The following is a 27,791-nucleotide window of genomic DNA, read 5'->3' as shown; positions in this document are numbered from 1 at the left end:
TGTCCCCAATTTCCTTATGGTACATCTGTTCTGAATGAATGTTGGGATTGATGAATTTACATGAGATCTTTCATTAAAATACTTGTATTATTGATTTTTCTTTTAAAAATGTCCTGTAAGTGGGGCTGGAGAAGGAAAACATTTTTGATATGAAAATGCCTGAGAGTGTTAACCATGGAAATATTAGGGATATTAAGTTGATAAATCTGGAACACTGGTTGGATATCTCATATATACAGTAGACAAGATCTGAAAAAGTTCATAAACTGAAGGGGTTGGGAATATCGAATCTTAAGAAACAAACCTTAAAATTTTGTGCACAGACATCCTCTCCTGTCAGTGGTAAGGGGTTGAGTTAGCCCTTAGTGGCTTTAGTTACTGAGAATCAGTAGAGCATGGAGCTATGATAGCGTATTTGTAGTCCTAGTGTATGGTGAGGTTTATTAGTAGTTTAAGGGTGTATGAACAACATGTTTTGTACATACAATGGTGAGAGACACAAACAAAACTGAGTTAAACATTTAGGTGACAAGTTACATCAGTTAAACTGCATGATAGCAGTTTTCAAGTATCTAAAAGGGTGTTACAAGATGGAGGGAGAAAAATTCTTGTCCTTGGCATCTGATAAGACAAGAAGCAATGAGCTTAAATTGCAGCAAAAGAGGTTTAGGTTCGACATTAGGAAAATTAGGAAAAACTTCCTAACTGTCAGGGTGGTTAAACACTGGAATAAATGCCCAGGGAAGTTGTGGAATCCCTGGAGATATTTAAGAGCAGGTTAGATAGACATCTGTCAGGGGTGGGCAAGTTACCTCTTGTGGGCTGAATCCGGCCAGCCAAGACACTGGATTCAGCCTATGGAGACCCTGTTGGGACCCTCAGTCCCATAGCAGTCTGATTTAAGTGCAAGACCGTTCCGTGTGGCTCTGTACTCTAGAGCGAGGGGGAGGCTTCATTTCTTTGCACGACCTCCGGGCCAGTCCTCAACTTCTGTTGGTTGGAAACAACTAGTCAATAGGAGCTGAGAGATTGGCCTGTGGGATGGGTGTGTGTGGAAGGGGGAGGAAGGCAGCACAAGCCCTTCCCCGTTTCGGAGCTGAGAGCTACATGGAGGGAACAGCCTGCAATTTTAAGCAATCTGGGGCTGCAGCAGGCAGGAAGCACAGCCTGCTTTGCTGGTGCTGCAGGGCTGCTGGCTGGAAGTCGCTTAGGTAAGTGCCTCTAGCCAGAATCTGCCTCTGGCATCTGTGCCCCAACTCCCTCCCCCAGGTTACCATGCAAACCCTCTGCTCCCCTCTGCCCCAGGTCACAACTCCCTCCCAGACCCAATACTGCATCCTACACCCCTCCCCCAGGCCAGAATCCTTTCCTGCACACATACCCCTCACTGACTCTACACCCTAATCCCCTGACCCAGGTCACAACCCCGTCCTTCACCCAGACTCCCTCTCAGAGGTCACGTCCATCTCCTGCACCCCAGCCACTTAACACATGCGCCCTTATGCACCATTCTAGACCCTGCACCTTCTTCACAGAAAAGCGCGACCTTTGACCACTTTCCAAAATCTTGGAGAGGGCCCCCCCACCAAAAATTATTGCCCACCCTGATCTAGATGGTGCTTGGTCCTGCTGTGAGGGCAGGGGACTGGATTTGATGATCTCTCAAGGTTCCTTCCGTTCTAGAATTCTATGATTCTGTGAAGTTAGATGATTTTACTTGTAGTGACCCAGAGGACAGATTAATCTATTCTGGTTTCCATTTTAAAATTTTTTTAAATGAGCCATCAGTTCCTGATGGGTGATATTTTACAATACATTGAGTTTTAAACTAGCTTATAACAGGAATCTGGGTCCTGATACATAGCTGTGATTTATCTAGGAGCTTGTTAGGAACTGATTTTTTTCCAGAGGACATTAAGGCATCAGTTTAGAGTAGATGCCTTTAAAATAAAAGTGTGTGTGTTGTGAGGGTAGCGAGCCATGTGCCTCTAAATGTATTTTGTTCTTTGATACACCTGACTGTTTCACCTGTCTCTTCAGGTAATGAAAACCTTTTAGATGAGCTCAGAAATTGGGACTGATCAAAGTGTTTGTTTTTAAATAGCCTTTTAAAATCCCAGAACATTCCTGTCCTCTCTTCTGTATACAGCAGCTACATACAGGCAATCTCCCTTTAACGTGCACATTTATTCCACAACTGATTGATAAGGTGAGTGAAAGTCACCCCTATACTGCTTGCTTCTCTAGAGGCAGAGAGCTTCGTTTGTGTCTGTGCACGTGTGTTTAAATGTGCATTAATTTAATGCTGGATTGTCAAAGCTGACGAGGTGAAGTCCTTCAGTTACCCCCAGGACCAGTACTATAAGAGAATAGGCACATCCATATCAAAGTACCTTAAACCAGACCTTGGACAGACCTCCTTCTATTGGTGAGAGGTTGTTGTGCTCATTCAGTTTTTGCCACTTCACTGAGGGTATGTCTACACTAGCCCCCTAGTTCGAACTAGGGAGGCTAATGAGGGCGACCAAAATTGCAAATGAAGCACGGGATTGAAATATCCCACACTTCATTAGCGTGTTCCTGGCCGGTCGCTGTTTTAGAAATTGACTAGCCCAGATTCTTTGAGGTTTAACTGGTAATTCGAAGTAAGGGGTTTATTTCGGAATCGCCCTTCTCTGCCGTGTGTAGACGCGGGCAGGTCTTCCGGGCTAGTCAATTTCCAAAATGGCGACCGGCCGGGAACATGCTAATGAAGCGCGGGATATTTAAATCCCGCATTTCAAGTGCAATTTCAGTTGCCCTCATTAGCCTCTCTAGTTCGAACTAGGGTGCTAGAGTAGACATACCCTGAGAGAGCCAACAGGTATGCCAGACTGGATAGTGGTGTATGAGGGTATGTGTACGGGTTCACTAGGAATGAGATTGAGACTAAAAGTCAGCTCATGTAGGCCGTTAAAAAGTTGTAAAATGGTAACAACTTTTGACTGTAAATTTTTGTATGGTGCTGTTAGAAAATAAAACATTTTTTTTAATGGGCTGGATTCTAGCTACTAATATCCAATTACCAATCCATTATGCCATCCAGTCAATTAAATATCTCTCTCTCCTACTGCTCCACTGTCAGTGTATACTTACTTGTATATTAAGATTGCTGTCCACTGATGACCATGTCTTATATCAGACCACCAAAATGTCTGTTCTTCAGTCACTGTGGTCTTGAGTAGATTCCTGAACATTATCATGAATCCACCAAGCCCACTAAGAATATGGGTGAAGAGTAGGGCTTGTGAAGATTGTCCCTGAACCAAACTTTTGTAAGTCAATTTATACTAAAAGCAAAATACCCTTTTGAACTACAGTTTCTCAGGTTTTCCACCAGATGGCACCTAAACATAGTCAGTCATAACAGCTGGGATTGACAGAAGTAACAAGAACATTTCAAAGAGACTCTCTGTTTACTTTTGGAAATAAGATGATGAAAAAATTACTGCACACAGTGATATAACCTATTTCATATAAGCATGCATCCTTCTGTTTTATTACGTTAACTTTTGAGCAGTATGTCTCACCAGACGCACTATTAAGTCTCTTGAACTCAAACAGCTTGAAATCCCATTACTTTTCAAAATACTAGGGAAAGCAAATACTATTGGTTTATTTTTCTTCCATTGTGAAAAGTGTTGGTACAGATGGGACACTGACTTCATGCTCTTCTGTGTTACCCCCTTTGCTTTTTCTGTTCTTCTAGAATAGCAGTTTTTTTGGGTGTAAAATATTTGTATCCATTTTAAATGTGTTAGCCTGCACTTTCGCTGCTTGACCTCTTGCTGCAGTGTTCTGAGAGAGGGAGCCCTAGATAGGCCATTCATTAATCTACTTCCAAATACCATGTCTCTTGAATAAAGAGTCTCTTCTGAGGTATGAGAAGGCAGAGCCAAAGCCAGTTGATCATTGTTGGAAGACAGAATATTGGGCTAGGTGGACCATTGGTTTGATCCAGTGTGGACATTTTTATGTTCAGTGGGTTGTTTTTTTGGGTCTCTCTTGTTTTGATGTAAAGTATGAATTTACATGATTTTTGAATGTAATGTTGCCTATTAAATCCATAAAGACATTTTATCTTCCCATACTCTCTATTATATTTATCATTGGTATTCTCTTTGTAGAAATTTTGTTTGCATTTTGCAGTGATTTTTAGGTACTTAAGGGGATTTAAATGTCTGTAAAACACAACCACTGGTAAAAGAAAAATCCTGGGTCAGATTTACGGCCTAAAATTGGACATTTCTGTCCCATGGAACAAAGACTTAGGCCCTCTGCTGGTTAATTGTGGTTATGTAACCAACCTACTGTGTCAGAGGATTGTGAGCCAATTGGGGTGGACTGTAAAGTTGGGCATTTTGGTCTGGCACATTCAGCAGATGTATTGAGTCAATACATAATGGCAACTCCACTTGTGAAGTGTTGCTATGCTATGGAGCCTTGACCAGGGTATTAGTTTAAATTTTTGTGAAAGGCAATCCTGTTACTCCTTCCTTCTGAGCAATGTTTGTCTTTTACCCCTCTACAAGAACCACATCTGGGGCAGGGTTCCCCACTGCTAACTGAGTATCCATTTCAATTAGCCCAGAGGATGTTTAGCACATTCTATGACCTGTGCAATTAGTGGAAGCCGTAGAAGAAACTTTCCATGAGAGAGAGAGATATGTCCAACCCCTACTGCCCTGAGGAGTAAAGGATTGAATGACTCATTAATTTTGATATCTTAAATGCCAGTGCGTGCTACTCTTAGACCTCCTGGCTGACTGAGGAAAATGTGTTGATTTCAAATTTGTTCTTTTCACGTAAAGAAGTCAGACATAGTTTTTGACACGGTCAATTTCTTTTATAAAGCAAAGCATTTAAATGTCACAGCTGTTATAAATGTTAATTATGAGGGTTGGGTTGACCAAATAATACACTAGTGGTTAGACTGTCTAGTCCTAAATTTACAAGCTGGAAAGTTGCATGCTGATGGATGAGCCAAGATGATTCTTTTCTTTTAGGGATTTTTTTTGGGCGGGGGGGAGGAGGAGAGTTATTTGTGTTGCAGAAAAATTCCCTCTCTCCCAGTAAACAAGTAGGAAAAAAATTGTCTTCCTCTCCTCAGGAAAAAACCCCCCAAATATTAAAGCCTTTGTTGGATTAAAGGAGGAAACCTCTTATGGAATCTTTGATTTACTGTCTGAGCATAGCTTGAGTCAAATTGCAAGTCAGCTCCAGTCCTCCTAGCTACTGTTACAGCGATATAAGGCAAAATTAACTAGTGAGAATTAGTGTAGTTTCTTGACATTTGAGGTTAAGATCGCCCTTTCTAAGTAAAATTTACTCAGGTCAGAGTCATCCTCTGTAACGTCATAGAATTTGGTTTATATTATCATAATAATCAGCAATGGACAATAATTGTCACAGTTCTCATATATGGCTACTCATGTGACATAGTCTGAATCTTGATGCACGGAGTCAGCTGCAGTGAGGGCATGGGAAGTCCTGGATCTATGATGGTGCAGCTCTGTGACGCCTTTCACATGGAGCCTGGTTTGTCCTGCTTTGTTTCTGTTCTGAGCCGTTTGCTCAAGTTCTTTGGGATTGCTGCCAGCCTACTGGAGACTGCTCTTCTGGTTATCTTTGAAGTGCTTATACAGACTAGGGATGGAAGTGAGTACTCAACTATTTGACTGGTAGTTGAATGGAGTTCTTGACTACTCGCTCCGTCCCCTTGCTGCCTCTCATAGAGAGGCAGCAAGGGTAGGGGGAACAGGAGCCGGTGTTGGGGGGAGCTGGCTGAAAATTTGGTCTCCCCCCAGCATCTTCTCCACAGTGCTGCCTGCCCCCCTGCCTCTATCAACAGCAACGGGGGAGGGGAGATTGGGTGGCTGCTCCAACAGCAGCTTTTGTCCTGGGGGGGGGGGGTCCTAGCAAGGAGCAGAGCCCCATTGCGGAAGGGGTCTGGTGCCGTCTTGCAGCAGCCCTTGTTCACTGGGCTGCTGCGCCTCTGCATTTTAAATGTAGTCAGAGTCCGGTGGCTGTTACTACTTTTAAAATTCAGAGCTGCAGCGGTCCAGAGATGGCGCGAGCTGGGACTGCTCAGTCCTGGCTCCAGCTGACTCTCACTGTGGCCCTGCGAAGGGCCCCCTTATCGACTAATTGTGTAGTGGATACAAATTGTATTGACTACACTATTAGCCAGATAATTGCAATTTAACATCCTTAGTACAGACAATCCTTCTTTCTTTTGCTCTGATTTAGCTTCTCATACAGGATCTGTTTTGGGGGACAGTGGTCTTTCATTCTGATGATATTCCCAGTCCACCTAAGTTATGTTATCAATAACATTTCCTCGGTGCTATTTGTGTTTGGTCTCTCAGGGACCTTAATATTGGTCACTCTGTCCTGACAGTGAATGTTCGTTATTGAGTGCATGGAGCACATGTGAAATTGCTTAAGTTGTTTAATGTGGCATCTGTACAGAGTCAACATCTCGGATCCAACAGGGGTGATTTTAGAGCCATTGCACTGTAGATCTTCAATTTAGTGAAATCTATTCTAGAAGGTATATGTATTGCAATACACCAGGTCTGATTCACCCTCTGTAACTGCATGGAGAAATGGATATTGTGTTGGATAAGAAATTTTTGTTCAAAGTTTGCAAAGGTTGGCTGGCTTTACTAATTCTGGAAGAAATTCCTCATTAAGGGATCCATTACTTGAAATGCTACTGCCCAAATAATTGAACAGATTCACATTTTTCAACTGTGTGCCTTAGATGAAGTTAGCTGGCACTTGAGCACTGAGGTAAAGTGCTGGTGAAATAAGACCTCTGTCTTCCTGAAATTTATGGTGAGGCTAAAGAACTGGGATGCTTCAGAAAATCCATCAATAGCTTGAAGGTCATCTTGTGTATGAGCCATCAAGACAGTCATTTCAAAAAATGCCTTGACGAGAAGCCTCGCCAATGTCTTGGTCTTAGCACTGAGTCTTTAATGAGGAAGCTATCAAATCAGTAATGCATGTATATCTCCTGCCCCAAGTCCCTTGTTGCATGGCTAAGAACACAAGCAAAGAACATGTTGAAAAGCTCTGGAGCAAGTATGCAGCTTTACTTCATTCCATTCGAGATTTCAGATGCATTGGAAAACTCAACACTCACAAGTAACTTGCACTGTCATTTGATCATGGGACAAATGGATAATTTGTATAGCAGTTGCACAGAATTTGGATTTACACCAAAGATGACAGGGGATCATTGTATTTAGTAAATATTGCATTACATGAGCCTACTTTTCTTGGGGTTGATGGTATGTAGATGTCTGAAGTCGTAAAGGCTTGGTCGGACGCTACTCACCAAAATAAAATGGTAGATAGAAAAGCATTTTTCTAGCCAGGTTCTTTGAATATTAACCCAACCTTACATAAATAATAATAATGTAATGTACAATGGAATATGTTAATGTTTTATTGTAACTTTGCCTGAATAAAAAGTTAAACTCCCACCGTTTTCTTATTACTGAGAGCCAAGTAGAGACTATTCTGTGGGCGACCTGCTAGGGATGATAGACAAATCCTATTATTATTATTATTAGCAAAATACCTTCTAAATCGGGCTGGGATGGGGGGGCAAAAATCAGGTTTAGTGTGAAGGAAAGGACTGCTGGGGAGTGGACTGGGAGTTGGGGTGTAAGGTATGGGCAGGTGGTAGGGTGCGGGAGTGGGCTGAGTGTGGGGGGGTCTGGAGAGAACCATTGCAAAGTTGTCTAAAATTGAATTTTAGTCACATTCACTTGCTGAGACCGTACGTGTGCTAGATTGAACAACACTGCAACTTAGTCGTCACGGGAGGTCGGGTGCAGGAGCAGGCTGAGGTGGGGGGGGGTCTAGGCAGGAAGGGACAGGGGATTTAGGTGCTTGTCTCTTGCAGCTTCTGGAGGAGGAACAGATTGCTCCATACTATCCTGTACTTGCAGGCACTGCCCCTCTCCCACGGCTCTCATTAGCTGTGATTCCTGACCAGCAGGAGTGATGGGGTGGAGCTTTCAAATGAGTGCAGGGACAGAACTTCCTTGTGCTGCTGTTCCCCCAGCCAGAAGGGGAGGGGGAATGGCAGGGTGTAGAGCTGCTTCCTTCCTCCACTCCTCCAACCCCCACTCGGCAAAGCCTGCAGGCTGGATCTGGCCCGCAGGCCATAGATTCGCCATCCCTACTCTAAGTGCTGTCTGTCTTCCTCGTTGCTCCCATTGGTACACAAACAATCTATTGCAAATAAAATGCATGGCATGGAGATGAGTTGTCTTATTCCAAGGCTGAACTGCTTCACAGAGATCATTTAAATTCCTGATCTTTGGTTGTTGTGGAGACAAACAAGGTTTTCATTTAGCTTCCGCAGAGTGGAACTATTGCAAGTGAAAATACTTGGTAGATTTGGGCAGTCATACGGTCATCAGTTGGAGGCAAAATAGTGTGTTCTTTCCTTAAGGCTTTTCTAACTTTACTGGTTGAATCTTGCTAGTCCAGCACTTTCTGGTCCGGCAACATCTGTGGGCCAGCATGATTTTAGTTATCTGGATGCCCGCCCGCTTATCATGAATGCGACCAGGTTTCCTGTGGTAAAGTTTGTTTGCAGCCACCAGTAGTAGCTCTCAGTGTTCTGTGTTGTTTAGTTCTAATTTATCCCTAAATGTCTTTTAAAAGCAGTGGAAGTGTTAGTAATGTTGCTAGACAATATTGACCTCCCATGGTCTGGGAAATTCTCTGGTTTGGTACCAGTCAGGTCCCAAGGATGCTGAATTAGAGAGGATCAACCTGTACTTATAAAATCGGACTGGACTGATGCTCTGATGGTACCAGATTCATGTCAGCAGGATACCAATGCCAGGTTGCCTAAAATTGTATTCGTCATATTCACTTGCTGAGGTCCTATAAGTTCTGGATGGAACACAACACTGCAACTTCATTGTGTGTGCGCGCACGTGTACCTTTTTTTACCAATGAGCAGTGGCATTGAAAATGTATACTTTGTGAAGGGATAGCAAAATACCATTTTACCTCAAATGTTCACTTGGACTTTGCTTACCATATCATCACTTGAGGTTGAACTTGCTATCCTTATCCCTGCTAACCTGACTTGAATGTGGTAAAATTGTTTAGAAGGTGGCAGCACATTTCAGATTTTCTAAGTCCTCTGATTTTTTTTTTTTATATGTCAACTAAATCAGAAACATAAGTATCTAATTGCCTGAGAGTTAGGGGCAATTCATCTTTGTGATAGAAGTTAGATTTTTTTTTTTTTTAAGATCTGTCTATCTTAGTTACTAACCATTAAGATATTGGCTGACATTAGCAGGGTCCAGTGGAATTGGTATTATGTGGTATGGTTCTTTGCTATCTAATAGATATGTTGCTGTCTTGACTGATTATAGTAGATAGGTTGCTGATTTATGTCCTCATTTTACTGGCTTTATAGTATGTGTTGTAACTTGCTTCAAGGTCATGACTAAAAATTCCTGTCTTTTTTTTTTTTTATTAAGAAATTAGCACAATGTGAATGTTATGCAAATATTTTTTCAGCTTATTTAAACTACGAAAAACCTAATATGGCTGAGGGCAAAGCTCTCTATTTAGTTTGAAATATTCTAAAACAATTTAGTTAATGGAAATAGACTGCTGCACTGTACTTGTTCTGATTTGTTCAGGAACATAACAAATCATCACAATATTTTTAACCGAGAAAGTCTGTCACTTATACTCTGCTTGCTAACTTTGCCTTTAAACCCATCCGCTTTGACATGATTTGAAGCAGTACCAAACACTTGTGGTTCGTTGTGACTTCAGTTGAAGTGGTGAGTGCTTAGCACTTTTGAAAGATAGGCCCCCAATCTTTTTTTTTTTTGAGTGTTTCTTAAATGTTGTAAATACCCAGGGAAAGACATGATCCCATAAACATTTGTACCATGTTTCATGGATGAAATGTATATCAGTACAGTGATAACTAAGCAATTCACAGTAGTATGAGTTCTGCTATTTGGTTTGTCTCCTATTTCTAATATTTGGAACAGACTGAAAAATACAGATGTTTCTGTTTTGTACACAGGGTGCTCGCACTTGTACAAATGGCTGTGAAAGGCAGATTGTCTTGAGTGCAATGTTCCTTCTATGTAGTGACATTTACTAAAACCAATATTTTTGTTAAGGAGGAACTGAGAGAACTCCGGGAACAACCAACTGATCCTCAGGCACAGCAAGAAATAATTAACAGCATTGAAGAAGTGTATTTTTCCAGTGATTCCTTTGATATTGTGAAGTATGAGTTGGAGGTAAGAAGTTCCCCCCCCCCCCCGCCAAAAAAGTCAGCATTCTAAAAGACATTCCATCTATAACATTTATTTTAGTCATTGTTCACGCTTTCATCTTGACTTTAATATTTGTGTGACTTTTTTTTTGCCTTAACATAGAATTAAGAATTTTCTGTCATACTGTGGTTGTGTAGGGCCGAATCCAAACCCTATTGACATCAATGGGAGTCTTCCAGTTGAATTCGGTGGGTTTAGAATTAGGCCCATCATGTAGGGATGTTAAAATTGGAGTAATTGAATAGTCGATGGAATTTCCATTGACTATTTGATTAGTTGTTGAGGGCACTTGCGCTTTGAAATGTAGCAAGAGCCCCAGTGGGGGCTCTTGTACATTTCAAAGGTAGAATGCTGCTGCTGCGCCCCTTCCCCTTCCCACAGAGCTGGAGCTGGGGGGAACCAACATTTAAGCTGACTCCCCCCAGCATCCCCTCCTGCCCTTTGCTACCTCTTTCCCATAGAGGCAGCAAGGGGAGGGAAGCGACTAATCCACTAGTGTGTTGACTATCCAATAAGCTTTTGCTTATTGGATAGTCAGCTAGTCGATTAGTTGCTTACACCCCTACCATCATGCTATCAAATAATTCAGAGATTAAATTATTTATGAAATGGACAAAATAATCCAAACTGAGAAATTAATTAGACATGGCAGAAAACTGTATTTTTGGTTTTATTTTGGTAGTAAAAAGTCACAGTATGTTATGAATTGATTCTGTGGTGTGTGTGCACATAATTTGTTGAATGCAAGAGAAAGCTTTTTTGAGATTTTGATTATCGGTTATTGGATACTTACCATAATGTAACTCTGACTTTTTATTTGACTGTTTATCATTATCTTATTTTAAATGCAGATTAGTTTGTGAAAGCATAACATTGTTTCCTAAATGCATGTAATTTTTAGTTATCATAATTATTTATTATTAATTGTCCACTTTGTCTACATTTATTTTTCATTGGTTTTCATTTTGTCTTCTGCATGTAGAAGCTTCCTCCAGTACTTAGCCTTCAAGAAATGGAAGAATATAGAGACAAATTAAAGCAACAACAAGCTGCTGTAAGTAAAATGATTTCTTCCAATGTTAGTGTATACAACTTGTTGCCACTGTAGTATTGAGAGCTCAAGGAGGTCTCCCTGTAGTTATTAAGAATATCCTGATATGGGACTGAAAATAATCTTGGCTACTTAAAAAGTATTAACTCAGTTAAGTTAGCATTAAGTGATGTTGTTTTGTGGTAGAAAATCAAGATAAGTAAAATACGATACTCAGCTTGGTCTAATATTAATTACCTTTTCCTTTAGCAGCATTGGTTTCCTTACTGGCTATGTTTCAGTCTACCAGTACATTGAAAGACAAGGAAATGTTTGTTGTTCTCAGCTCTGTAACTGCTTTAACTTTTTGTTCTTTTGAGGAACTTTTGTCAATGTAAAACAGCTTAAATAAAGTGTAAATATATCGTGTAACTGCACAGCTATCTTGTTAATGTTTATATTTGCAGTGGATGGTTTGCTGTATTTTTATCTCACCAAGTCTGTTATTCCCTAGTGTGTATTGTCATGGAACAAAATAAAAGAATTGGTAGTAGCCGCCTTTTCATGATTATGGGGGAAAAATCAGTGCAGCCATTGCTTTGGGATATTTCCCTTTGGTTATCCAAAGGGGTACTTGTTAATGTTTTCTTGCAATACATTATATGCTTTCTAGAATAGATTTCCTATGAACTGTTAATTACTGGTTTATTAATCTTTAAATATGTATAATTAGGTCAAGCATTAACTTCCTGTAACTTTTGGTATTTATTAGTGTTGCCTTTAGTGAAACCCTTCACACTGCAAAAAAAGCTTCAGTCCTTGAAACTTGTGTGTCTCCAAGACTTCTTTTCCTAGAGCTTGGCTTTTGAAGTTCTGCAGGTATCATCAGTCTGTTAAGACTGAAAAGTTCTGGTAGATGTTTGTCATCTTCAAGAGAAGGAAAAATGAGAGATTCCAAAGGAATTGGGGCCTTTTTCTCTTCACCCAGAAAAAATGTTTTGTAGTGGGCATCTGATGATGACATAGACATCTGCTAGAGCTGTGGTTCTCAATCTTTTTTTTTTTTTTTATATCGTGGGCCGGCAAACTCGTTCACAAACTTTTGGCGGACTGGTAACATTTTATTTGCATATTCATTATACAAATATGCAAATAAAATGTTACCTGTCTGCCTACTCCCAACCTACCCCCTTGCTCCCCAGTGCCTAATTCCCTTTGACCCTCACCTTTATATCCTGTGCCTTTTGACCATTTACCTCAGACCCCTACAGCCCATGCCAATATCTGGAGGGAAAGCGGGGAGGGAGGCTTATTGTCCTTCTGTTGCCTCAGCCCTAGTGCCGCTACCAGGCAAAATCAGCCTTCTGACTGCCGGAGCTGAGCTGCACGAACAGCCGGCGTCAGCTCTGGCAGCTGCTATGGCCTGGCAGCCAGCAGTTTATGGACCAGCAGTTGGGAACTGCTGGGCTAGGGAACACATTCAGGACAAAGAAATGACTTGATGGAGAGGGAGCCAGTTATGTCTTTATCTGCCAAATGCTGACTGTCCACTCCAAAGGAGTGAAAAGATTTCTCGATCACAGTGCATACATAAAGGAAAAACAAATAGCAAATTAAAAATATGTAAAGGGTTGTGAACCAGAGTCTTTATTAATGAACAGAAATATCTTTTCATGCTGTTGTTTTCCCAAGATAGTCTCTTTTTTATAGCTTCCTTAATCTGTTTTAAATTTCTTCCTTGAGTAGGAGGATGTTATCGTTTAGGCAAGGTAGTCTTTCTACTTGTAGGTCCTGTTGAGACAGTAACTATTTGATGTATGGTGCAAGAAATTAGTGGGGTTCTTTTGCAGAAGGAGACCTGGGTGATTGTTATCAATGTTATATTTCTTTGTTTTAAAGGTTCTGTGGGATACAAGTCAATACTGGTCATGGGTCAAGCCATTTAAAAATTAAATGAATAGTGTTAAGGACACATTAGCACATTTTATGTAAATCAGCACCACAGAATTCTGCATCTCATTTTTTATGTGTAAAATTCAAAAAATATTGTCACGCACAGGTTACATTTTAACTACTGATCCAGAATTAGGTCATTTCATACAGCACCTCTGATAAATACATGCTTTAAGAAGGTGGATGTACATCATCCATTTCCTATGTGTATCTCTGGTTGACATAATTACAATGATAGTTTAAAGGTGTATTAGTCATTTGTAGGGATGCTTTTCCTTTTGGAATGCATGTTAAAGATTCAAATGCTATTGACTTTCTTGTGAATTACTGATACCCTCTTGATTGTGATAAAACATCTTTCTCTGTATCTAAAAATGTTTTTTCCTGCCGGACGACAGAATGTTCCTGCCGGGTGACAGAATGATATCGTCCATGGGCAAGGGTGTAGGTGGGGTTGGAGGTCTGCTCCCCCAACCCCACATGTCCCAGCCTCCCTTGGAGCATCGGGGAGAAAAGAGGCCGCAAAGGTCCAGCCTCCCTAGTCCCTGGAGCATCGGGGAGGGCAGGCGCTGGGGGTAGCAGCACTCTGTCCCCAGAATGCCTATAGTAGGTGTTCTGGGGGAAGAGTATGGGCAGGCCCATGCCTGGCCATTTGGGAAGGGAAAGCCTTCCCCCGCCTAGGCTACTGGACATCCATGATATCATCATGTCATCGTCAACAGGCTTTCTCAGCGAAGCGAAAGCGGCCAGAGAGAGAGAGAGGGGTTGGTGTGAGTAGCGGCCAGAGAGAGGAAGGTTGGCACGTGTAGCGAGCAAGGGGCACAGCCCCCTCATTGCTTAATAATCCATTTTCGTTGGCTTTCAGTACGTGTTTTTGTAAAATTAATCGTAGCCACATTTTCTTAAATTACTTGATGTGGTGGTTTTGTAAGGAACAAAGCTCAGTGATTTATCTTAAATATCTTTGCTCATTCAGCATGTACTTGCAATTGTTCTATTACATGAAATGCATTTCAGCACACTCAGGTTTCTTTACTGTCTGTATCATCTCAATCTTAATCTGAGCAATCATCTGTGTCTGTAACATAAATCTGTACAGCAGGAAGTTGGGTCTTATCTGCACATCTGTGTGCTTTTCATTTTAGTTTGCAAAGTACCATATGTAGCCATATGGTCAGTTTTCATCAGAAAAGTGTAGTAATTTATTCAGTTCTATTTTTGAAAAACTGAAATCATTTCTTGTTTCCCATACCTTGTTGTAATTTCTTTATATTGACTTTGTAGTCAGTCCCATGGTTAGGAATTATGTTTCTGGCTTCTAAAGGATGCTAATAAGAGTTGTGCTAGATTAGTTCTGCTCTACTAGTGCATTATGAAAAATGCCCTTGCATAAAATGCTAGTTAGCGAATGAACAAATTAAATTAGTTGAGATCAGAAGCTGAGATGACTGAGACAATATTTAACCTCCTAAATAGGATGCATTGTGCTACTGGTACTCAGCAGCCATTAAATGATATGTTTATTTGAGTGACGGGGCTTTGCTTTCCCTTCTGACAACAGAATGGATGCTCCCTGCTAGAGAAACAGCGATGACGTGACAATATTTTAAAAAAAATTTCAGTATTGCTGACTGTAGGATGGCTGTGTAAATGATGATGGACAACCCTAGAATGTATGGCTATTGTTTGTGGGATGTTTATGTAAAAGAGAGCAGATGGTGATAATTTGAATGCATTTCATATGACCGAACAAATGAAAGTAAGTGCTGAATCTGCAAAGATATTTAACTTGAATAGTAAATAAATACATAAAAAAACCTTGAGAAGGGGGAAGAAATGCGGTGGGCGGAGTCTGGGGAAGAGCAGGGAGAATACCAGTGATGAAAGGAGATAGCTGGTGCCTGTGTCTGCAAAGGTAGGCGGATGGAGAGGCCAGATAGGCAAGAAAGATGGGACTTGCACAGAGGAGCTTGGGAAGTACATCACCAGAATGAAGCTGAAGAGAATAGACAGTTGCCACTTTGGTTGGTTCCCTGTAAGTAGTGATCTGTGTCTGCTGTTCCTCATGAAGGCATGACTAGGCGACTGTGCACGCTGCCTCTACCTCACCAAAAACACTAGCTCCACAGCTTCCATTGTCTGCGAACAGTAGCCAATGGGAGATGTGAAGTGGTGCTTGTCAGTGGAGGCAACATACGGAGCTGCTTAGCTGCACCTCTGCTAGGAGCAGCAGGGATAGGTCACTGCTTGTGGGGAGCCATCGGAGGGGCACCCTGAAACTCTTCCTGTGCCCTGCCCCGAGCCCTCTCCTGTACCCAAATGCCTCTTATAGCTAGCACTCCCCACCGCCGCCCTATCCCCACAATTTCTCATGTACTTCAAACCCTTTGTGGAGATTCCTTCGCCTAGGGGCAGTAGAGACATGTCACCACTTCTGGGAGCCATGTGGAGCCTGGTAGGGATCCTGCTGGCCCTGCAGCAACTGGACCTTCTGTGAAGATTAGAAAAAGTGTATAGAGCTTTGAGTGGTATAAAGCTGGATAACACAGCTTTTACCTCAAATACAATATTCCTAAGTATTACCTCTATACATTTTGTATTGTTTGAGTCTTGACAAGCTTTACCTTTTAAATAAACTTTTTATGGCTAAATATGCCGTAGGACATTTCTTTGGTTTAGTTAATTTGTCCGGTCTGAGGTGAGACTTGTTTGCAAAGAACAGGATACCCTTTGCCAAGGGCTCTCTGACACAGAGACTGGGAGAAGATAAATAATAAACTGAAAATTCCCTGATCCCATAAAAGAGAATTACATAATCTGGCATATGACATACCTTCTGGAGAGCAATCAAGGAAGCATACATCTGTATTGTGGTTGTTGGACTGATTTTTGTGTGCATCTGTCGCACTCTTGGCTAGATTGCCAGTTGATGGTACTAAAGAGAACTAACCAGACTCTGTTGTATAGCTACTGGAGGTTTGCCATAGGAAATGCTGATTGATCTGGCTTCTAGCTTCACCTCATGGTTAACAGTGCAGGTGTGCAACCTGTTACTCATAAAGAAACCCTTCATCTCCATTTTTCCTCAGCAAACAGAAGATGGCTGAGTTGATAGAGGAGACTCTGGCAGAAGCAGATAGATTCCTATCAGTGGGCGGGTTAGAGAGAAGTGCTTGAGAGAAACAAAAATCATTCCCACATTTCAGGTGCCGAGAGCTCTGTCTCGTTAAATGCCCGTAACCTCTGCTTGAAGAAAACTGCTTTGAACCTGGAATTATTCCATGATTTTCTGTATAAAGTACTACTGGCTTATTTAATAGCTTTCTTTGATCAACCTTTCTTATGGGTATGTACACTGAAAAAATGCTTATTTTTTAATTTCAATACAAGGTGTAATTCTCAGAATGAAATATAATAGTCCTTAATTTATTATTTAATTCAAAGCAGTGGGAAAACATAATTTAAAATTAGAAAAACTTAAGTTGATTTTTGCCATGCACAGGATGATTATGAACGCTAACATAAATTTATATAGAATATGGTATCTGTATGAAAGGAAAGCTTCCTTTGTAGTTTGTTCAGTCTCCCATGTAGGTGGTTAATTTGTAATTGCACACTAATAACCTGAAAACAGAATATATCAGGTTCCTGTGCTTCACATCTTTTCTATTTTTACTCAAGAGTGCTCTTTAGCTGGTAAAGGACTAAAAGGTTAATTTGAAAAAACCCACTAATTCCCAAATGGAGCTGTAAACATACATCTGTTTTTACTTGCGGGAAAAGTGTGGTCATTATCTTAGAATGTTTACTTCTTTCCTGACATATGTATTAATCAATGGATGATTAAGAATGTTAGGAATTACAGGAACTCTTTAGTGTTCTTAACCCAGCTCTTTCATTATAGAGATTGGATACTTCCCAGATACCTCACATGTAATATTTTTTTCCCTTTAAGGTATCTAAAAAGGTTGCAGACTTGATTCTTGAAAAGCAGCCTGCATATGTTAAGGTAAGATAATGAACTGACGTATTTTACTGTAAATGCCTTCTGTAAATTATTAAATCACCCTAGCTAATATTACTGTAATTCAGTTTGATCTGTTTTTCAGGCACAAATACGGATAAATCACGTAGTCAGTGGGAGAGTGTAGTCTTAAATTCTTATAGTCTGTGGCTATTTTACGGCAATAATATTGGACTGAACCAGCGAGTCTGCCAGACCACGAGAGGTCAATACTGGCCTCTCAGTGCCCCCAGCTGTGAGGCTCCATTCCAGCAGAGGGCTGGTATTGACCAAGTGCAGCTGAGGGCGGGAGGGAGGGGGCTCTCAGGAAGAAGCAGAATGACTGTGGGACTCCATGGCCTGGGGAAAGGAGTGCAACCTCGTGGGAGTACCCAAACCCCATGGCTACTGCGCTGCACTTCTGGTCCTCATCCACACGACTCAGCAATCACCCCGCATCCTTTCCTGAGCATCCCCCTGTACCCACTCCTCCCAGTCCCTCCCTGAGCTTGAATGCTGCAAATGAGCTATTTGTAGCACTCCAGGAACTCTGGGAGGGTAGGGGAGGAGTTGCTAATAGGACCCAGCTTTTCCCATGAGTGCTCCAGCTTGGGAGCACCCAAAGGTGACGCTGGACCGTAAATGTTGCCTGACTATGGAAGTCTGAACTATAGAGGTCCAGCATATTGTTGCGTAGTGTGTCCATTACCAGTAGGAATTAAATCCTTACACTAAACTCAGGTCTAAAACTAGACTGATAAGAAACAAGTGCACAAGATTGCGATGTCATGGAAAGTGCTCCAACATCATCTGCATAAAAAGCTGTTCCAGAAATGGGAAGTTATTGATGGCATAGCAGTTCAAAGGGGCTTGAGCAGGAGCCTCGTTGCTGCTTATGTTGAGGCGTGGCTTGTACCCTGCTTCTGAAGAAGATATTAACAATTCTCATCAGTAACCAATTCCAAATTTCCCACCGGTCTCTAACAAGTCATGAGAAATGTGTCCAACAGCCAAGTAAGTTGGACATAGTACTTCCAAGAGACTTCAAAACCGTTAAACTCTAGGAAAGATGGAAGCTTTAATACTCTCTTTATAATGCTCTCTTGAGATTAGTCATGTTAAGCTGGATCTGCTTCATCTGTTCCACAAATCAAAGTGAGAATTTCTCAAGGAAACAAATGAGTCCATGAGAGCCAATGAAACTTGATTTACCATGTTGCCAATTTAATATAGATTATCATGAAGTCCCACCCCCATAAGAGTAGTATTGAAATTTCCACAATTCTGATGAGTTGCACTGGATGAGGTTTTGCTGAAACTGAGGGAGAGGACAACACCTTCCATTTCCCATGTAAGAATATTCTCTGTAGCAGCAGTCTCTGAGTTAGTAGTTTGTCTCTTCCACTGACACTTCAACTTTCTTCCTTGTTGCTTGATCAGTTGCAAAGTTTCTGTAATTGAGGTGACTCATAGGTAAGACATAAAGCAAGTGGGTGACTAGGTTCCAGTCAGTATTTCTGGATAAGGTATTGTCATAGACTCCACTGTCGTTGACTCCACTGAAGCATTGGTAGAATATTCTAAGGCTTCTGGAAGTGTCAGAAGATGAGGTAGGCTCATCAGCCTCCCAGAGTGAAATATTAAAACAGTTTCTCCAAACTCACAGGAATGTCCCTAGCCTGACTTTTCTCTGAAGAAGTGGGTTGCGCCCATGAAAGCTCATGATACCATCTACATTTTTTGTTAGTCTCTAAGGTGCTGCAGGACCAATCATTATTTTTTTTACTTCTCTCTGGAAGTGGAAGAGAGATGACAGTGACAAGCACTGTCACTTCATCCCAGAGTTAAAATACAGGAAGTGAAACTTGGTTTCCTCCACGCATGTAATTGTAACTACTATTAATTGATCTCTATCTGACAGTTTATAGGACATGGATTGAAACAGAAGCATTTTGATATTATAGAAAAAATTTTTTTTAAAGTCTGTTTATGAGCAGTTGATACAGACTGGCAAATAATTTCTGTTTTGGATCTTGTTTCTTTTCAGTACACAACAGCTTTGCTATTACAAATCCTTCCTCACCTATAATTCTACATTCTTTTGATATCTTGTAATTTTAAAATGCCTGTTTTATTGGGCTATTGTGTACATACAGATCATTACAAGCAGGCATTAATTTCATATTACAGCAGCCTTTTAGTGTAGCTTGAAACAATACTGTCTGTGGATTTATATCAGAGTACACTCTGCTTCAAAGATTCCCAAGAGAAAGTTAAAAATCTCTCAGGCCAATATGAGATACCTTAAAATCTCGTCAGTTGTGTGTTGAGTCAATAATCCTGTTTAAAAACCTAGGGCTCCTGAGGATCTATTTTTGTCTGTTGACTCAAGAACTCGACTTCTAAAACTTTAACATATGGTGTCCTATCCTGTGTGAGGGGCAGAGTGCTTGCATTCCCAATGACGTGTATTTTACCATTAATGTGCTCTTTGCTTCATGATAATAGCTCATATTTAGCAGGAAATCCTGTCCTTTCTTCCTCACTCTGGACAGGATCTCCTGGAAGTGAGTGCATTTCCACTGGGTGGGAGAAGGTCATGGAGCTAGTATGCATCCCCTGTATAATGCAGAATCCCATTCTGTGGGGACTTTCTGTGGGGACTAATGGGGCATAGACTGGGCCAATGGATTTTGCATTGTTCAGATTCTCTGGTGTTTCCTCCTTAGTTTGGAGGAAGGGCACTTCTCCCCCCCCCCCCCCCAAAAAAAAAAAGACGACTGCTGCAGCTGTAAGAAATGAAAATGACCATACTGGGTCAAATCAAAGGTCCATGTGGCCCTGTTTCCTGGCTTAGAATAGTGGTCAATGCTGGGTGCCCCAGAATGAATGAACAAAGCAGATGCATCGAGTGATCCATCCCCTGTTGCCCATTCCCAGCTTCTGACAGACAGAGACTAAGGACCCCATCCCAGCCCATCCAGTCCATGTTTGATTGAAAGAAGGGAGTCTGCCCAGCTTCTCCATTTGGGTATTGCACTGAGGGTTTTGTCCATAGGGACCTAATAGCTGTGCTCCACTCCAGTCCCTAACCTATGCTATTTGATTGTCTCCACAGAACAAGTTTTACTGAATTAATACAGCCAGAAGTATTTCAGCTGAATGCCATCTATTTTTAGATTACATTTATTAATAAATGTATTTCTTTATGAAAAAGGAAGTAATGACCCTCTGCAAAAGCCTTAGCTCTTCAAAGCCTTAGTTTTTCTAAAGGAGAGATTGTTAGACACATGGTGAGCAATCTTTGAATAGAATTTAAATCATTGCTCAAACCAGGAACTAGTTTCTGACTTTTCTAAACCAAAGACCTTAATAAGACCATAGCATATTTTTGATTATTTTGAGCAGAATTTAATGTTAGAATGACCTAGGTTTTAATCTGGACTTGAATATAAGTTAGATCTGGTCAGATTTTGTATAGTAAAATTTTAAAGTAGAGACCATGCCTCTTGCTGTTTTTGGAAAGCCCTTATCACATTTTAAAATACAGTGCTATCATATGTATGCACATCCCATCCCCCTTTTGGGGTAGATCATCATGGGTATAGTCTACCTGTGTGTCCTTGGATTCAAGTTGTGTAATTCAGTGGCCAGAGTCAATATGGCTGCCCTTTGGCCATTAGGCTATCCAACCCTGAACCAGAGTCAGTATGACTCTTCTGGGGTTTCAGGGCTTCATGGTATAATGGCCAGAGTCAGCTGTCACCAGGGGAAGGGAGGGGTGACAGCTGTTGTAGAGGAACCCAGGTGCTCCCTGCTTCATCGGTCCAATCCATGTCCCTCTGAGTAGTGAATGTGTCTGCCACTCAGTCAGCAGGCATCCCACACTGAATTTGCCCTTGTGGAGTTACAACTTGCTCCTCATCCCTGGGCTGCTTCCTACTTTGTCTCCTGAAGCTATTGTCTATATGTGGAGAGTCTCCTACCTCCTTGGCACAGACAGTTCCCTGGGACTCTGACTCCAGCCAGTTAGCTGTAGGCAACAGGTCTCCAGTCCAGTTTTTGAGATCTCTTACTCCTTCCATCAGTGACTGTTGCGGCTCCTGTGTTGGATCCTCCACCAAGCATCCTTCCTCCTTGGGGGGGTCAGCTTAGACCGGGATGGACAATAATTTTTGACTGGGGGCTACTTCAGAAATTTTTGAAGTGGCCCTGGACCACCCTGGAAGGGGTAGGGCTAGGACACTACTGTGCTTCCCCACCCACAGACCCTGATTGTTGTGGGGGTGGGGGAGTACACAAAGTCTTTGCCCTCTCCCTTCCCCCCTCCCCCCCAAGAGAACCGCCAGGTGTTCTGAACAGCTGGCAGTTCTCTCTAGGCACCTGTGCCCCTGGCAGTTGGAAGAGACTTCGTCTGCTGCTCCTAGGTCAATCAGGGACTGGGGAGGGGGAGCACGTGAAATCTCTCATCCCCTGTCCTGCAAGGGAGCGCCCTGCTTAGAGTCAACTGCCAGCTGAGCAGCAGATGGCAGTTGACTTTAACTGCTGAGCTGCTTATAGGTGGGAGGAGACTTCACGCATTCTTCCCTCCCCCAAGCCCTGATTGGGCAGGGGGTGGAGAGTGCGCAAAATCTGCTCCTATCCTGCCCCTGTCCTGCAAGGCGCATGTGGCATTTTGAAGCACTGCACTCCTCGCATGGTGGGAGGAGACTTCAAGTGCTCCCCCCTGCCCTTAGGCCAATCAGGGCTTGGGGGGTGGGTGGGAGCGTGCAAAGTCTCCTCCTGCTCTTCTAGGAGCGTGCAGTGCTTCTAAGAGCTGTGTATTCCTTCCAGGGCAGGGGCAGAGTGGAGGAGAGTTTGCGTACCTCCCCCCCTTCCCCCCAGCCCCAAGCCCTGTTTGACCTGGGGGCAGGGAGAGTGGCAGGGCCTCTGTGGCCCAATCAGCTTGCTTGGCGGGCTGGATGCGGTCCACAGAGGCCCTTTGGCCCACCCCTGGCTTAGACTAAATTAGTCTGCAACCTTTTTATACCAGAACCACATGGTTGGGAGGAAGGAAGAGAGCAGAAGTTCCTCCATACTATGAAGTTAATCCTTTCTTGTCTAGTGCAGGGTATGGTATGCACACCACCTCGCATGTGCAATATACATTTTAAAAATGTTTAGTTTTTCTTTAATATGTGTGTGTGCAAATTTTTCCATGGCATGCTCTCAAATAAAGATAAATTAATAGCTGTCTTAAATCCCTTGTGGTTATGTTTAAGAGCCACAAAATGCATTAGGAATTTCACAAAAATTAGATCAGCATTCCTTGCTCTGAAGAGTTCAGTGCTTAAATTCAACAGGTCACAATTAAGGGTCATTGCAAAATGATATCTGTTGAATCGCTAGTGAGTACCTAAATAGTGTGAAACAAAATGTGGCATGCAGCATATTTCCCTACTTTTGCCAGTATCTATCTGGTTTATTAATGCAAATTAAAGTTTGTGCTAGTGTGCCTAAAGCTTTGATCATTCCTTTAGGCTGAGCTTCTTCATTAATGGCTATAAGAATATTCTTATGTAATTTTGTAATATATAAGTTAACCAAATTTTGTTGATAAGCTGTCTGGCTCAGTTTTGGCTCACGCTGGGTGCGGCAGATAAAAATCGCTGCTGGAATCTCCCCCCCCCCCCCTTGTGTACAGGGGCTGCTGCCAGCTGGGCAGGCAGACTGTCTCAGTTCCAGCTTGTGCCAGGTGTGGGACAAAACCCCACTGTGGCTCTGCAATTTAAATTGCAGTAGGAGCCAGGGGTCGAGGCTGCCCGGCTCCTACTGCCTTTTTAATGGCAGAGCCACAGCGGGGTTTTGTTCCGCACCCAGTGCGAGCCAGAACTGAGCTGGGCAGCCTATCAAGTAGTCAATTAAAATTCTATTGACTACTCGATTAGTTAAATACCTGCATTTTAACACCCCGTGTACATATAAATAAAAGTATTTTATGTCGCTTCCAACTTCAATAAAAATGGATTCCAAATAATTCTCTTCTGCAGATTGTGGGTGTGTTTTTTTTTTTTCTTTTTTTTTTTTTATGTGAGCAACTGTAAAAGTGTCTCTGAAGAACCTCTAAATTGCCTTATTTCCCTTTACTTATTGGGTGACTGAAATACATTTCATCTTGAAAATTGTGGGAATAGATTATAGGTTTATGTAAGTCACTTTGAGATTTGTGATTTCTTTTACACAAAACCATAACACTTGCAAGAGTAAATTAAAATATTGTTTCTTTTAGGAGCTTGAACGAGTTACATCTTTACAAACTGGCCTTCAGTTAGCTGCAGTCATTTGCACAAACGGAAGAAGGTATAGTACATACTTAGCAACACATGTCTGATGTGCAGAAGTTGAAAGGGAATAAAATTATTTTAAAACATTATTCATGTTCCCCCCTCCCCAAAGAACCCCTTAATTTGCTTTAATATGAATGATCCCCTAACCTCTGTTTCTCTGGAGGTGGGTGACGGGAGGGATCACGTGAGGATTACCTGTTGTGATCCCTCCCTTTGGGGCATCTGGTATTGGCCACTGTCGGCAGACAGGATACTGGGCTAGATGGGCCTTTGGTCTGAACCAGTACGGCTGTTTTTATGTTATTACTTTTATTGTAATTACTTCCTATGAACACAAAATTACTAGTCAATTTCTGTACTTACATCCAAATTGTGAATTGAAAGTTTTGCCTCCTATTGGAATGGACTGTTGGGATAAATGTACCCTTCAAATTTCTCTCTTGTGTCAATGTAGTGGCTGAATTTCACTAGAAGTGCTGGCTATTCATTTTTTCTAATGTGAATTCAGACCTACCTCTTAATGTTTTGATATAAAATTCTTAATTTTGTATACTAGCTAAGACTATTCTGTGTATTGTTAACTTCAACAGGCACCTGAATGTTGCAAAGGAAGGTTTTACTCAAGCTAGTTTGGGACTTCTTGCAAACCAAAGAAAACGACAGTTGCTGATTGGACTGCTAAAGTCTCTGAGAACAATAAAAACACTGGTATATACAGATTTTTTTTGAACAGTAAAATATATTTTTCTCAATTATATAGTTTTCTTATGGCTTTTTTTCTGTCAATTTTTAGCAAAGAACAGATGTACGTTTAAGTGAAATGTTGGAGGTAAGTTTGCTTTGAACTATTTTATGATTATTGTTGCTGGGTATGTATTTGCTTCCATCCTTTTAATTTCTTTTACTCTTATTTCCTAACACAGAGCCCACTTTTTTAAAAAGCAAATAAAATGACTTAGCAGAAATTTTGCTTTGTAATGTAAGAAATACTGTATATATGGCCCTGATTGCTAATTTATTGGAAGATGTCTGCTATTCTATCCAAGGCTCCAGTTCTCCCACTGGATCTACATGGCAAACCTTTGTACATATGTAGATCTGAGGGCTGAGGCTCTAATTAGTACAGTAAGGTTTCTCTTAGGTATTTATAGACTGCTCAGAAATGTATTAGATTTTTGTAGAACAAAAGCAGGATCCTTGCCTCGATGAACTGACAGTCTGACTTAATATTAGGTGGAGTGACCAGAATGACAGTGGGGGAGGGGGAGCACACAGCAGAGCTTGGGGAAGCTCAAGGAGTTTTAAGGTGCACAATTTTGAGGGTTCTGTTAACTTTGTTTTATAATTTAAATTGCTACTTGTAGGCAACATGGAGTAATTTGGCTTTCAGGAGGGATTTGAATGAGGAGAGATTATGACTTGGTAAACGGAGATAGGGAGGGCCTTCCTTTAAGAGCATGGACAAGTGTGCAGATGAGTGGAAAATGAAAAGAGGGTGTCAAGTCTAGTGCTATTGGTAGAGTGGAGTGGTTAAGAGAAGTACAATAGGATACAGTTGCAGAGAGGCAATTGTCACAGTGCAAGCTCAGCTGCTCCTTTGTCCACCTTTGGGTCTTTTTTTGAGAAGTTTAAGTGTTGGGTGGAGTGTGTGTGGGGGAGGGACTCAGGGCAGTGGGTAGGATGGGGGGGGGAGGGTGTTCAGGGGATTCAGGAATATGGGCAGGGGATTGGGAATGGGGTGCTCAGGGTAGAGGAGATCCGTGAGGGTGGGGGTTAGGGCAGGATGCTGGGGTGTGTAGGGCTGAGTTCAAGGGAGGACAAGGGCACAATTTAGGGAGGGCGGAAAGAGGAGGGGGTCTTACCAGGTCGCTGCTGCTCTTCCTCTTCCCCTGAAGATCAGGGAGGTGAGGGGAAGTATGTAGATTGTGTGAAGTGTCCTCTGCCCCTCCCCTGGGCAGCTGGGAGTGAGAGGAAGGCACACAACCTGTACGCTTTTCCCCTCACTCCCTGGTAGACAGGAGAAGGGAAGAGCAGCAGAATTCCGGGTAAGCAGCCCCCAGCCCTGTCAAAGTGGGGGGTGGAGAAGGGGAGAGCAAGCACAGTCTAGGAGCTGGGGAAACCCTAGACGGGAGGTTGGGGAAGCGCACACCCCCAGCCAGCCCTTTCACCTGCCTGGCTGCTTGCTTCTTAGCAGCTTCTTTTTGCCGGAGTGCTGCACTGGGGTGCTCTGACTTTCACCTCTGGATTTGGCCCCCTTCCCTCCGTGGCCTTGCATGGGCGGCAAGTCCTGCATGCGCCCTAGTTGCACCCCAGCTTACCACAGATCTCTTTAGCATTGTTTTTTCCCCATATAGTTCTATTTTAGTCTAAAGATGTATGCTGCAATATTTGCTTCAAAAGTTACATTTGCTATTGAATTTTTTCCCTAAGGAGGAGGACTATCCAGGAGCTATTCAATTGTGCTTAGAATGCCAGAAAGCAGCCAGTACTTTCAAACACTACAGTTGTATAAGGTAAGGTTGCACTTTGTTTCTAAAGAGTTTGGAGCTTTTAGCTTGTATGCAGTGTTTTGGGGAATATAAAATGTCACCAGAAGGATGAGGCCATGAAAAAGAAAAGGGTAGTCTATAGCAGGTGAGAATTTCCAGTAGAGATAGGGACTATTAATGCCATCATACAAGGCACTGTCAAGACCTCATCTTGAATGCTATGTGCAATTTTGATCATCCATGTTTGGAAAAGATGAATTCAAACTGGAATAGGTGTGAAGAAGGGTTACAAGTCTAATTGGAGGAATGGAAGGTCTGTTTTACGAGAAGAAACTAAAAGAGCTGGGCTAGTTTAGCTTATCAAAATGAAGTCTGATATGGGAATAAGATTACGCTCCCCAAATAGCTCAAGGTGATGAACATCTGTGAGGGAGAAGAGCTATTTCAGAGAGTATTTGCCCCAGAACAAATGGGCATAAATTAGTCATTAATATATTTAGGCTGAACATTAGTAGAAAGTTTCTTACCATTAGAGGAGTGAGGTCTGAAACAGCCTGCCATTAGGAGTATTGGGACCAAACAACCTATCAAGTTTTAAAAAGGATATTGATAGTTATTAATAAGATTGAGTGGCTGGATTGCCTTCAGTAGTGGGGAATGGACTGGAATTGATGACCCAGAAGAGTCCTTCCAGTCCCATATCCCTATATTTGCTAATGTTGGCTAAGTGGTGGTTAACGAGTGTTCATGAAAGAACTAGTTTTGTAATTTAATTATCTGGTTAGAAAAAGGAAGTCCTGCTAAGACAGTTTAAGAAGTGTAATTATGAATCATAAAATTATCAGCAGTGATTTTTTTCAAGTCAAGTTGAACCTCCCAAATCCGAGACTCTCTGGTCTGGCAACATCGGTGGTCCAGCAAGACCATGGATGTTGCTGGATCAGAGAGTCCCAGGAGTAGGAGCCAGCTGGGAGAACGCAGGGTTGGTGGAGTCCCAGTTAGGCCAGCAGCAGCTAGGCAAGGGAATCCTGGCATCAGGTGGCATGGGGGAGCCTCCACCCCTGCCAGGGAACCCCCAGTGTCAGTGCGGTCAGGTGGCTAGAGAGCCCCTGGCAGCGGGTCGGCAGCAGCCAGAGAACCCCGGGAACCCCTCAGCAGCAGGGCTGGGATGGCCGGGCAGCCCTGACTGGAAAATACCCGGCAGCAGCAGGGCCATGCAGCGGCCTACAAGGCCTGGCCAGGCAACCCTGGCGGTGGGCCAGGTGACAGCTGGGAAGTCCTGGCCCCAGCAGGGAAATCCCCATTGGCAGTGGGGCTGGCCTGGTGGCCCCGGCCAAGAAACTCTGGGAAACTCCCAGCGGCAGCGGGGCTGGGCTACAGCAGCGGTGCTGCTATAGGCCAGGTGGCCCGGGGCTGGAGAACCCCAAGGAACCCACGAAGACAGTGGGGCTTGTGGCGGCTGAACAGCCCCATCCAGGAATCCCCAGAGGCCACAGGGCTGTGGCAGCTTGGTGGCTGTGGCTGGGGAACTCCTGCAGTCATGGGCATCAGGGCGGGCAGCGTTGGCTGCACCAGTTTTGGCAGGGCAGGGGACCCCAACCTTTG

General features: G+C 42.6%; 1 protein-coding gene across 4 annotated transcripts in view; it reads left to right on the top strand.

Annotated features, from left to right (window-relative positions):
* Positions 1-27,791, top strand: part of VPS50 (VPS50 subunit of EARP/GARPII complex) — a 177,208-nt gene that overhangs the window by 11,407 nt on the left and 138,010 nt on the right. For all 4 annotated transcript variants that reach the window (XM_075922362.2, XM_006114479.5, XM_006114480.5 and 1 more), the window contains 7 exons: positions 10,227-10,349; positions 11,368-11,439; positions 17,324-17,377; positions 23,640-23,710; positions 24,288-24,405; positions 24,491-24,526; positions 26,128-26,210. In XM_075922362.2, coding sequence (XP_075778477.1) covers positions 11,398-11,439; positions 17,324-17,377; positions 23,640-23,710; positions 24,288-24,405; positions 24,491-24,526; positions 26,128-26,210 — 404 coding nt within the window. In that variant the 5' untranslated portion in view covers positions 10,227-10,349; positions 11,368-11,397. The remainder of the gene's footprint in view (positions 1-10,226; positions 10,350-11,367; positions 11,440-17,323; positions 17,378-23,639; positions 23,711-24,287; positions 24,406-24,490; positions 24,527-26,127; positions 26,211-27,791) is intronic.

Source organism: Pelodiscus sinensis, chromosome 2, assembly GCF_052426305.1.
Source record: "Pelodiscus sinensis isolate ZL-2025 chromosome 2, ASM5242630v1, whole genome shotgun sequence".
Lineage (NCBI taxonomy): Eukaryota > Metazoa > Chordata > Testudines > Trionychidae > Pelodiscus > Pelodiscus sinensis.
The sequence above is the reverse complement of the archived record's forward strand: the minus strand, read 5'-3'. Positions and strand labels throughout refer to the sequence as shown.